A 13,714-nucleotide genomic window follows, 5' to 3' on the forward strand; every position below is an offset into this window, starting at 1 on the left:
TAATCAAGAAAAACCTGTAAAAGAGACTAATGGCATTTTCAGTTAGAAGGTCATCTCCAGCTGCCAAACAACAGTATTTTGTAGATATTCTAGAGAGCTCCACAAGAGGAAGGCAGCAGAACAACAATAGTGTGAATTAAAAGAAGCCAACGCATCTTCCAGGGCAGCTTGGAAGGAAGAGACAGATCCCACAAAGCAATTTAATAGCATCTGTACTGTTGGAATGCAGGTGGAAGCACAGCCTAATAAGACACCTCAAAATGCCACCACCTTCTCTTGTACTAGCCACTGATTCCAAATTATTTGAGGGATGCATTTTATCAGGCATGAATGTGTTAGCTTTTACAGAATCAAAAAGGCCAGATTATTTAATATGATCCTAGAGATATTTAATCATTAAAAGTAATTTCTTTATTTCCTCAGAATGACTTTAATGTAACAAGAAGTGACAAGAGAAGAAAAAAATTCCGTCACTTTCTATTATTAAAGCTGAATTTAGACCCCAAATTATACAACGTATGATTAGATATTTTTGCAAGCAGCTGTCATAACAGCAAAACCTGCTGCAGTTTCAGGCATCTACATTTTACAATTACATTCAACACAAATACCAGACAGCTACTCTGTGACTTATGATTTTAATGACTTTTTCTCAGCACCACGGCCTTACTTTCTTAGGTCTATCGTATAAAATTCAAAACAACATCTGGATATGATACATTTTTTTCCCTTCAACAATAATACACTTGAAATATTTGCATTTTTCTTTTCAGCAATTGTAGCAAAGGATTAGGTCTCCTTCCTAAATGGATGTATACATTCTTTCAAATTCTATTGACTTTGTGAAGCCTGCAGAAATTAAAAAAAACAAACAAACAAACAAAAAACCTTACCAAGAGCTACCAACTAGTTTCTTTGAAAGGTGTTTTTAATTTTCAGATGATATGTTTTAGTATTTCTTTAAACCTATTGGTTTGTCTCTGCATTTTATGCGCTATGTGAAGTGCTGATCACTACTTGTTGTTTCTGTTTCTTAGATTGATACATACTGAAAACAGTAAGAGGTTTTAAAATGCAACACAGGCAGACAGCTATTGCTCCCCAAAAAAACAAAAATATATTTTGCCAACAGAACCAGATTAAGCTAATTGAGATGTATAACCAACATCCTAGAATCCCAACAGTTTAATGATAAATTCTAGAAACTTATAAAACTGATGAAATGAAAACAAGAAGAAATCAATATGCAGATGATGAAGTCCTGGGAAAAAAAAAAAAAAAAAAAAAAAAGAACGAAAAAAGAAAAAAAAAAAAACAAAAAAACAAAAACCCAAGAAACAGTCTGTAGTCCCATGCCACCTGGTGGCACAAAAGAAACAACCAGACTAAAATCTTTCAAATGCTGTGTTAAAGATACTGTGTGCATATTTACATGTAAAATTAATGTTTTCCTTTGCAGTATCTGATGTTTTGAAAGTAATAAAGGTTTCTCTACACAAAACCTGATAGCCTATTATGCCAGTCAATCTAAAAATAACATATATAAAACAATATTTGATAGGGGCTTCACAGGCTGACCAAAAGAGGCTCTGATCTTTAGATTCCTAGGAAGTTACAGTACAGCTGCTATCCATAAAAATCATTCCTGGCTTCACTGCATACGACGACAGTTCAGAGTTATGAAGTGGGCAAGCAGCTAAAGCACTCACCTATCACACCTATCCCACTACTACCCACACTGTTTCTACAACTATAAAATCAGACAACTGTTTAAATTTTTTTTTTCTCACTCATATATGTTGTAGAAGTACTTTACATCTTCTTACACAAGAAGTTTTACATTGCTTAGCAATAGCCTGTCAGCTACCTGGTCACAGAATACACCACCAATCTGGTTTATATCACCTAGCCAGTTATATACTCTCCAGGACAACAGACACAGTGGAACCAAATATATATATATATATATATATATATATATATATATATATATATATATGTCTTCTCTAGAAGACAGATATAAACTTCCTCCAAACTTGGAGGTCATGTCATATTTCATATCTTTAAGATACACCTTTCATTTAACTTACCATATTTTAAACCTTGAAAAGTCTATAACAAGTTCTACCAGTTTACTGTTTATTATGTGACAAAATATTTTTTCTTTGTAAACCAAGTTCCCTGCCTACAGATAGTGTAACCAGATGACCTTCAAATATCAACAACTTCATATGTTGCTACACACATCCAGAAATAATTTGTAAGCTGCAAGGTTCCTGCCAACCTAGGCCACTGATTTTCAGAAGTCTGTTAAAGTATGTTACTTTAACTTTGGAAGTAGATCTTCTGTTATTTGGAGAAAGAAATCCTGATGAAGACCTCCCACTGTGGGACATAACAGAGGACATTAATACAGAAAATCCTGCTTCCTTTTCTGGAGAGTGTGAGATACATTGTGCCTCTCTTCTAAAGCTTTTAAATATGCCATGTGCTAACTCAACTTGAATGCAAAACATGAAATAAAAAGCTTCAATTAGGACTTCATGCAATACCCAAGTTTAAAATGCAGAAAATTAAAATTTTGAGATCATCAAAATGTTTTTGCTTTTAGTTGTGAAATGTCATATCCATGAGAATTAACTTTAAGAAACAACAATGTCTTAGACTAGAAATTGATTCCAGTCTTCATTCAATATGAAAATAATTCATGTCAGGAATCCATTCTCAAGGTGAAAATTTCACATGGATACAAATTATGCAAAAGCTAGGTCTATTTTCATTGTGCATTCACCTTTTCTTCTTCTTAATTTTAAATAGATATTGCCTGTTCAATAGTAAAATAATTTTAAAAGATGAACTGAATGTGGAAAACACTGCAACTCTTCAAAACAATGAATTTAGCAGATGAAAATAAATCCATTTTCAGCATTTTTAAAGGAAGGAAACTGTCAAGGCCAAACAGTACCAAATTGAACTTACCCTAAATCTGTTTTATCTTATTAATTGCTAGTAACAGCCCAGAAAAAACAGATTAGATGCATGTTACAAGGAACACTAAATAGGTCTAATTAAAAGATAAAACATAGATCCTCTCCATTACTAAAAACATACCCCAACAGTATTTTTTTAATTAAGTTTTCAATTTTTCCACACATTAAAGGGTGAGCAGGGAGATTTTTTTTTTTACTTTTTTTAATCTGAGCAGAGATGTACCAATTTTACGTTAACCAATTCTGTCTGAAATGTTGGGTTCTGCGTGGCTTTGTAGATACTGAATAGCAAAACTTAACTAGTTACACAAGTCATAAATGTTAGCAAAACTATCCCTGACTTCACAGCATCAATTCTTCTCAGAAAAGAAGCAACCTTGATCCAAGGTTGAGAAATGTCTAACTGCATATAAAACTGGAGATACACTAAGTATACCCTAGTACAAGTGAAGAACACTAAAGGATGCTGTTAATCTACATACTTGTTCTAACATAAGGAAACTAAAAGTAATGTGAATCACTTGGCCTACACAACCAGTTAAGAAGTTTGTAACAACTTTGGTATGCTTCTTTCTTTCATTTTTCTCTGTCTTTATACATTGATGAATGTGTAAATAAAGATTTTATTAAAAAGCCATAAATCCAATCCTCCTTCTACTTCACAGCAAAGGAAGCACTTCTACAAGAAGTGCAAAGTGTAATAAGTCTACTGAAAGTAGCTACAGCTGCTTTGATAGGAGAATGGCATCACATGAGCAGCATTCCTGTTCACCACCCTTGTGGTTACACAGGGCTGACACTTAACCAACAAAATTTTCTATTGTGAAGGCAACACAGATCCACACACCTTCCTCCCATTTGGAACAAGAAGTGTCCACACCTGTTAGGTGCCCTGAGAAACCTTCCACTGCCACCACATGAATCAACTACATAAACAGCTCCCTATGCTTCAGTCACTCTGAACCCTTCAGCAGTTTTCATGCCCCAAATACTTCAGAGCAGTCTGCTTTCCCACTGCCCTCTGCTCGTCCTTCTCTGTTTGCTTGCGACACTGGTCTGATTTGCAGCTCTCCAGAAAGGAGCACAGTGACACCCAGCACAAGGAGGGAAGCACAGTAACACAATGAGAGTCCAATGTGTTTCATTCTGAGGAAGTAAAGAATGTTCAGTTTTTCCTGCCTAAACACTATACATTGCAGGAAAGATCCTAGTTGGAATTTTCATTTCCTGAGTGAGTGCAGACTTCTCTAAATGCAACAGCTTTCAACAGACAGAAGTGATCGCTTCATCAGGAAAAAACAGCTAGCTCAAATAATTGAATAATTGATAGGGCCACAGATGAGATCTCATAGAAAGAGGCAGGCAGAAGAAAAATCCAGAGTAGACTTTTGATGTTACATGAGCTGAAACGTGGTTATTTACATCCAGACTCAGCCAGCAACCACCACTGGGAGCTTGGTTCAAAACAAGCCAGAATCCACTCCCTTCCTCACCCACATGAACAAAAAGGAGACCAGAGAGGAGTGATCAGTGTCCCTCATTAGAGGTTCCAGTGCACCAAAGAACTGTGGCAAAGAAAGTGGAGCACCACAAAGGATGGAGCTCTCCAAAGGATGTGGAATTCAAGGTCATAGTCTGTACACATTCACTACAGTAAACAGTGAGGAAACCAGACTCAAAGTCTCATTTTCTGGCTGCACTGAAGAGCAGTCATCATAACAGTTTTCTGTACCAGTCTTGTCGTTGACTATATCCAGGTACAGCTCTAGAAACCACATACTATCTTTGCGAAAATCTTGATATAAACTCTGATTCCAGCTTAGCAAGATGGTGAGACCGGAAGGCATTCTCTGTTCACTATTAGAGCACTGTACAATCAACAGAATATATTAAATATGCAATTAAATGGTCATCTACTGCACAGAAAAAACAAGCAGGTAAAAGCTAAAAACGCAACCTGATGTACCATCAAAGCTGAAATTTAAGTACACTGTTTCAGCATGTATTCTCTTTGCAAGGCAGGATACAGAACAAAAAACAAGCATACAAGCATATCAGTTAAAGGACAAATAAAAGTTTGAAGGCTTTGCTGATCCATGCAGAGGGCTTATGGGTATTTGTGACAATGAATAGAACATAAGAATTTCCTACCTTTAAAGTATTGTTCTAAGAAAGCTCATTTTAGAGAGACACTGGAATTCTTCTGAATTAAATAACTACCATAGTCTGTTCTCTTAAGAGAATGAGAAAGTTCTGATCCAAAAATGCAACAGCCTGACAAATAAATTTTAAGAAGTTGATAGACTTCCACGCTTTGATTTATTACCAGAGGCAGCAATAACAAGAATGTTTAATGTACTATTAATACACAGACTTATGTTTGATGCCATTTACAGAGACAAATATAAGGCATGCTGTTAGGGACTACTTTTAACACCATCATCAGTGACCTGAAAGCAAGGAGAAAGAAATCTAGAAATATTCAGTTTAAAGTCAATTAAACTGAAAAATATTCACTTTTACTGACACATTTTGTGTTCACCTCCTTGTTGATTCTCCTCCCTATCCTATGCTGAATCTTTATTTAAATGTCTAGCAGTACAAAAGTGAGGCACAACTTATCTGACGTTATGAGTAGGAACTTTAATAACATTATTTTCATTTGAAGAAGTCAAAACTTAATGTGTTCGACAAAGAAAAGCTCAAGTAAGAATAAACTAGAAAACCTTTCTGTGCTTAGTTTATACAGTTAAATTAGGTAATGACTCTAGGTAGCAGAAGGGTGTGCTCAAATATAGTTAAGAATTACTGATTTGTAGACTATGTATTCTGAAAAATACATTTTGCTAAACATTTCACACCAGATTTAAAGACTGTAATTGAAGGAGCTTCTAATAGCTTCTGCTTGACTGCTGCTTAGCCAGAACTTTACACAAAATGTGCAAGCAACAACAAATACGCTCTGTGAACATTAGGAAAACAAAGAATTGTTACTGACCTGTAATTATGTTCACAAAGGCAGCTGCTCCTCCTTTGCAAAGTACTAGAAAGTGAGCAAAAGTAATCCTAGATTTTCATTATTTGCACTCAAGATCATTTCCATGACATTCAAAGGCTTTCAGATTGTGAACTTACTAAGTGTAGTTAATAGGAATTTGTTTGTTTTAAATAAGTCAACATGTTTCAAATACAGAAAAATTGATTCCTTCTGTGGATGTCTTCACTCAACATTTAATCTCCTCTGATGTAAAATTCATAAGAATGCTAGTAAGTCTCCACAGTGTTTCAGTGCTCAGAGGTCAAAAATTCAGTACTTCTAAATTATGCACAACTTTAGTTACTACTATTCACATTTTAGAGAGTCAAACAAACATTTCCTAAAATACCTGACCATGCTTCTTCCAATACTTCTACAAACAGGTCCCATTCCTTGTTATATAACAAAGGTCAGAAAACTCCCAAATGAGCTCACAAAAACACACCAGTAACTAAGAACATGCAGCATCAAAACACACATATTCATACTCCACGGGAGTAATTGACTTCAGCTACTTCACTATGGCAAAGTACACAGCAACACTTTAGCTGGAAAAGGTGTATATAGTGTATCTGTGGGGCATGGTACCTACCAGCATGAGCCCAGTAGATACTCCCAGTGGAGGCAGAGCTGCCCTACAGTACTGGAAGGGAATTTACTCCAGCAGAACCCTGGAGTGAAGCTCACCACACAGGTCAGAAAACTTTGGTCTTTCTGCCATGAATTTGGTCCTAATTTCCTGCCACTACTGCTTTGCCCTACTGTGATTCCTATTTTGGCCAAGTGGTACTACTGTGAAATTATTGGCTAACTCAGATGAAATAACACCCCCATACAGAAACAACCACTGTAGTATTTATGCTGGAGTATCTGACACACTGTGTAAATGCCTTGAAAGCATGAATCAAACAAGAAACTTTAGCAGTACAAACTGCTAAATGATTTGCTGGAAGGACACTGGAACCAAAAGGAAAAACAAAAAAAACCAAGACAGCTACTTATAGTGGAACTGTACTGGATCACCTCCCTTTGACGCAGTGCCATCGGTGAGCTCATAAAAGCCATTAACACACATAAGATGAGAGTATGCTTCATATAATGGTGGTCAAAGAGGAAGGTGGGGAAGAAAACAGTGGCAGCAAAGAGATCTTACTCAAATCACAGCTGATTAGGAAGAAAAACTTCAGGTCCATTAACCTACCAGATTCATAGCAGACTTGACTTTCAAAATACATTTCCAGAAACAATATTTCACACACTGCAGAGATACTGTCCCATAAAAGCTAAGCCAAGCCATGTGAAAAAGCAGTTAGAGGAAAAAGCTCAAGTTCAAAGCATTACCTGTCAGGTAGTGACAGAGGATGATTCAATGTGATGTTGCTTTCCCTTGCTTAGGCATAAAATTCACTAAGAATTAACTTTCACAGAAAGAGCATATATTTCTGATGCAAGACACTATTACAAACAAACCTTCCACTTCTTTTTTTTTTTTTTAACTGGACTTTTAATATGTGCCATGAATGCTTAGGTGAGACTCTTAATCAAAATAAATACCCCACAACCTACTAGACTGATTTTATTCTTCTATATGAGTCCAAAATCCAGAATAGATTCATATGGATTTATCAGTATTTGTTATTCATCTGTATACAATCACATAAGTTCTACAAGGTAAGCTGTTTATGGATGTCTTCACAGACTTGACTTGAATGTAGCTTTCATGTAGTAGCTATCAATGTAGCCCACACATCACTTGTACGTGACACTGCACAGGCAATGTCACAGGACTAAACGCCACTTTGAACCTTCCTCAGCTCTGCACAAAATTCCTGAGAGGATATTGTATTGCTGCTAACAAAAACAATGCACTCATCCCTTTTCCCCACTAAATTCAACTAGAAGAATCTTACACAATGATTTGTACAGACAACTGGTACAATAATAACTTTGCACCTAATAATAATAACCTTAAAAGTGCCCCTAAGACTATCCCTGCACCTTGAGCTCATCTCTGCATAACGTTGCAACATGGTTCCTAGCCTTGAGACAGGACACTAGGGCTCATCATATCCTGATATTTGTCCTGAGACAGAAGCATCCCATGGCTAGGAACAGGCTCAGATAGAGCTTATGATATGGTCATCACCAGAATAATATACACTTGACAAATAGGCAGGATCCACAAAGATACCTGCAGGAATTACAGAGGAGGAGTCAGTAAGCCTTGATCTACATGTATTATGGATATATACATAATAATATATATTTTTCTCAAAATGACAGTGGATTCCATTCTATGGCAACATACAGATCTTCTGCTATTATGATTTAAATGCGCCATCAATGACAACAAGGTTATGAATCACTTTAGCTAAAGTTCTATTGTAGTTGCCTTGATGCCACCCTAGCAGAGATAGGTGTGGCAAACACTCACAGTAAAACTGACTATTGATGCCAGCTTTTGCAACACAAACACTAAAAGAGACACAAAGTTACTGCTGTGTCCCAAGCCTGACCATGAGTTCTGTTTACTACCACAGTGAAAAACATGTAAATATTTTGTTAAAGAGGATAAGGTCATCCGTCTCTGGATATTCATCCATCTTGTGAGAACTTGCTCAAAAATTACTTGTGCAAGACAGTTTTGTTGGTGTCCTGAACTCTCAAACTAGTAAGTAAGTTCTCTAAGGACACTCTTGACTACACTGGCCTACACTTAGAAGCCTAAAAGAAGACTGAGTCTGATGCAAGCTACCTTGAGACCACACAAAGAGAAGGCACCTTGCTTCAAAAAACGTGGTAATGAAAATGGAGCAGCACTTCTAATAACTTATTTTACTACTGGCACTAGTTACCATGACACTTTAGGTAAATACAGCTGAACAGGCCATATGAGCTGAAAAACTCCCATCTTTTGTTCTGGTAGAATTCAAACAGAATACCTAGATAGCAAATGCTTATAAACTAAACAAGGGACTGCTTCCAGAAGTACCCATTTCTCTGAGTTAATTGTAAGCCACATAGGTCAGAAAGAACAAACTAATCAATGTTCAACTTCCGGGACATGAAAGGTGACATGTATTGTTACCAGAACTTCATAGAGAAATAGCAAAGCACGTTGCCAAATCAGAGAGGTATAGTGAATCAAACCAATAACATATGAAAGAAAATAGAAAGTCTTAATTCCTTTTTCTAAGCTAAAAAATTCTGATCTTTGTCATCAGAAAAGAGAAAGCATTCTTAAATCAACAGTCTGCTGCCACAGTTTTTTACAAACCAGGCTGAAGGTTTTACATCTGTGGCTAGTTTCACTTAGAGTACTTTGAGCTCTGGCAACACTGTACTGACACAAACAACTTTTTGTCAGCTGAGGCAGTAGTATTAAAGTGTCTCTTTCATATATTTCTAGAGGCTTCTATTCCACTCTTTATCTTTTGCATTTATTTTAAACTGATGTTCTAAAACTCTGAAAGCATTGCTAGGTGTCAGAGCTTTTACAGTTGTAACAAAGTGAAACATTTCTACCACAGGCAAAAGGAAATGACAAAATCGTATGAATTTCATCTGTAACTTCCTCAAAAGACAAAGCAATAAGAAAGGAAAAGGTAACTGTTCCACCCAAAGGAAGGACCAGAGAAGTTCCTCCAGTGAGAATCAGAAGCCTCTAAGTAATCTAGGCATGGAAAAGACAAAAAAAGAAAACACTGATTGACTCTTCTAGAAGACCAAGGGGAGGGAGGAGGATGAAAGGAGAAACGTGTGTCTCTAGCTGACTGCACCATCTAGAAGGAATAGGCCTGAAAACAGATTAAGGTACCAAACCCACGGTCACAAGAGGTAAGACCGTGTTACACCTCTGACCATGATTACACTGTAGGACAGGAACAGACAGGACCTTCAACTGCAAGACACTGACAAGAGAAGACAAAACACGTCTAATAAATCTTCCTTGTTTGCTCAAATATTTCAACCCAAAATCTAACACTAAAAATAAAAAAACAACACCCTTTTATGAGTTTTGCTGTTCCATACTTCACCTGCATTAAACTTAGCTTGTAGAAAAATGACAGATTAAGTGATTTCGTCACATAAGGTACTGCCCATATCCCCGAAGCAGCACTTGTACTTAGCTGTTACAAGAGTGGCCTGTGGCATTACCCTCCTGCTGGAGCTACACATTGAACAGACACAGCTGCTGTAGCCAGTCTTGTCTTGCTCCACTTCTCATCCTCTTGTTCTCTTACTTCCTGCAAAAACTGAAGGCTGACCTCTGAACTGTAACTTGAAGGAATAAAGGCAGAACAGATCTACTCTTTCTTTACATTTAAGTCGAGGTCTTTGTCTTTACCATTAAAATAATTATATCAATTATTACTTTTGCATTGCATGAAACAAGAAAGGTTCTAAAAGAGAGATAATTGTTACTTTTAAACTAAGCTTTTAGTCTCACTCTAGTACTAAACTATGCTCTATGTAAATTATGTTTCTAATAAAAGTAAAAATAAGTATCATGCAAGCATAAATAGGTTATAACTTTGTATTCTATTTTTTGGGGTTTTGCTGAGTTTTTTTTTTGTCTATAAGAACACACAGCTGTGTATAGCCAGCAGTATTCTGCCGTTCTGCACAGCAAACCACGTTCTCTCTGAAATTTATGTTTCTTTTCACGAGAAAACATTGCCTATTAGAACAGAACCACGACACAAAGCTTTTAAACTTCTCTGCCACGCAACCAACACAGGGAAGTGCAGAACTGAAAAACTGCGTCGTTTAATCATGAGGAGCAGTCGGGTCAGCCAGTTACGGCTCCAGCACGGCTCAGCGGAAAGGAAAACAGACACCAAGTCAGCATTTCCCTAAACCTACCTGTTGTTGACACGGCTGAGGTCCCGAGTTCTCAGCTCTCCCCGTCCTGCCCGCGCACGCCCCGCACCCCGCGTCCCCAGCCCGTCCCGTCCCGCCGGGCGAGCTCCGCCAGACCCCGCTCCCGGCTGTGCCCGCTCCCGCCGCAGCCCCGCGCCGGGCCGGCACCAGCGCCGCCCGCAGGCGGCCCCGCTCGGCCCCCACCCCGCCGGCCCCGCAGCCGCTGAGCCTCGGCGCGCCGGCAGCTCCGGCAGCGGCGCGGCCAGGGGACGGTGGCGGCGGCACGGGCGCCCTCCCCTCCACCTCCGCCCGCCGCGCCCCGGCCGCCGCCCCTCTCACCTTGGGGAAGGTGCCCTCCCGCCGGGGGCTCTTCGGATGGTCGAAGTGGCCGCGGTCCAGCATCAGGTACAGGGAGAAGATCACCACGCAGAAGACCGCGCTGCCGAACACCGTGAACTGCCGGCTCAGCTTCATCTCCGCGGCTGCCGGGCCGGCGCCGCTGCCGCCGCGCTGCTCCCGCCGCGGCCGGCGCACCCGGGCCCCTCTCGCCGCCCCGCGATCGGAGGCGAAAGTTCTCCCGCCGCGGCGGGGACCCCAGGCGCTGCCGTCCCCGGAGCGGGGCGACCCAAATCCTTCTCCTGAGAAGTGCGAGAAGTTGCCCCCGTCACTCCCTTCCCCCGCCCGCCTCGCCGGGGCCGAGAGCTGTATCGAGACCCCGCCGGCGCGACTGAGAGGAGAGCCGAGAGTTTCCGGGAGCGGATCGAGTTCGCGGGCAGGAGAGCGCCCAGCGGGGAAGTGGCGGCAGCAGCACCGCCGGGCCGACCAAGCGGCGCTGCTCCCCGCTCCTTTCCTCCTCCTTCTCCTCCTCCGGCCGCCTCAGCAGCCGCTCCGCTCCCCCTCGTTGCTCGCACGCGACACCGGAGTCTGGCACCTCCTCCTCCTCCCCCGGCCGGAGCGCTGCTGCCGTCGCTGGAGCGCCCGGAGCCGCAGCGAACAAGCTCCGCGCCGAGAGAGCCCCCGCCCGCCAGCGTCGGCCCCGCCGCCGCCGCCGGAGCGTCGCGTCACGGGCGCGGCTCCGCCCCCGCCGGCCGTACCGCCCCGGCGTTCGAGAACCGCGGCCGCCGCCCCTCCGCTCTCCACGAGCAGGGGCAGCCCCGCTGCCCGCCCCCGGCTCGGCGCGGTGGGGCCCTTCGGGAGATGCCCTGCGGCCGCTCGGAGGCGCCGCAGAGCGATGTCCTCGCTGCTGCCGCCGCCGCCCCGTCTGCGGTCCATGTGCGGCAGTCTCCAACGTGGGAAGCGAAAAGGCTGGAGGAGGAAGCGAGAGGACGGAAGGGAGGGAGGGAGGGCTGTCTGTCTGGGGACTCCGCCGTTCTGCCTACACCTCGCCGCGGCAGGAGACTGGAGGAGAGGGAGTGCGGGCCGTGGGGAGACCTCCGGTTGCGAACGACCCCGGCATCCGCGTTGTTCAGCAGAGTCCTTCCTCAGCTCTTCTGTGTGAACCCTGTTGCCCGCTAGCACCATTAGGCATGTTTGTGAGCAGCTGCCAAGCTCCAGCTTGGGTCAAGCTTTTTTATGTACGAAGAAGTAAAATGTTTTACCATGCTTTCATGCGAAGTACTGCATGTTCCTCCAGGAATGGGTCACAGCTGAAACAGGCCGGTTCACGGAAGGCCATTGAGATTTTGTCCTCTATTTGGTATATTTTAGCTGTAAATTTTTACCGATTTAATCAGCTTGGCCTGAAAATGTGCATGCCTGGCATCTGCTCCTGCCCAATATTTTGAGGAACTACTTAAGATGCACTGGCTGCCATTGAGAATTAGACACATTCTGGGAACATTGTGCTTCTTTATAAACGACTGGTACTGAGACATGCATCTATGCCTTAAAGCCAGAATGTATGTGTTAGCACCTCTATTTTATTTTCTTTTGCCCAGAATACCATCCCCTTTTCCACCCTGCTTGTTCCCTGCCCCCCAATTGTTAAAATTGTAATAGTACACAAAATTTTGGCAAATAAATTTCAGTGAATCTTTGCAGGAGCCAAGAAGTTTGTACCATTGCTAAGTTTTCCCATGTCTGGAACTTTTTCTAATATCTCGGAGAACATACTTCAAAGTTGGATCATAATTTTCCATTTCTCCCACTGGGCAAAAAATTGAAGTGTTGGATTCCATCTTTGAAGCGCAGTAAGGACGGCTGCAGGCACTGGGTGTGGATGTTAAGTGCTATTGTAGCTGTTGAGAGGAGGGGAACCTCAGTCCATCCACCTCTTACTGTTTTGATGTCAGGGCAAAAGATTCTCAGGGCCTAGAGAGAAATGGCAGGAGCAAGAAAGCTCCTGAAGAGCAGAACAAAGGAATACCAGAAACTCTGGCCTGTAAGTCAGCTTCTGGCGGTGGGGAGTGCAACTTAAATGCCTATGTGGACACAAGTGTCCTGTCCTATTGAAACACATGTAACTAGCTGGGGATAGATGAGGAGCCAACCAAAGGTTTATAGGTCAGGATTAAAGGGAGGGCAGGTGATACAAGGATGGGGTTCTGCAACATGCTGTCTGTTGGAACCCTGGGCACAGAGTATTTCATGCTTTCTGTGCTGACAGGCACAGACCCACAAGAGAACACAGTGTTTGACATGAGGCCATGGAAAAGGCTTCCGAAATTGATAGAATTGAAACTGTGTGTCATTTGAATAGAAGTGTGTTATATCACTTGGTGGAAAATTTAGACTTTAAGGCTTTAGAATATAGTAATATGTATGCAACAAGATGGAGGTTTTAGGGTGATAACTTGCCTTGTTCTTTCTCCTTCTCCTTCATGGA

At 41.6% G+C, this 13,714-nt stretch overlaps 1 protein-coding gene across 1 annotated transcript in view; it reads right to left on the bottom strand.

The window, feature by feature from the left end:
• MAN2A1 (mannosidase alpha class 2A member 1) overlaps positions 1-11,510 on the bottom strand; it is a 118,967-nt gene extending 107,457 nt beyond the window's left edge. Inside the window, exon 1 of the mRNA XM_058864511.1 lies at positions 11,230-11,510. Within this exon, the coding sequence (XP_058720494.1) occupies positions 11,230-11,364 (135 nt within the window). The 5' untranslated portion in view covers positions 11,365-11,510. The remainder of the gene's footprint in view (positions 1-11,229) is intronic.
• Positions 11,511-13,714: the final 2,204 nt, after the last annotated feature.

Source organism: Poecile atricapillus, chromosome Z (assembly GCF_030490865.1).
Source record: "Poecile atricapillus isolate bPoeAtr1 chromosome Z, bPoeAtr1.hap1, whole genome shotgun sequence".
NCBI classification, from domain to species: Eukaryota; Metazoa; Chordata; class Aves; order Passeriformes; family Paridae; genus Poecile; species Poecile atricapillus.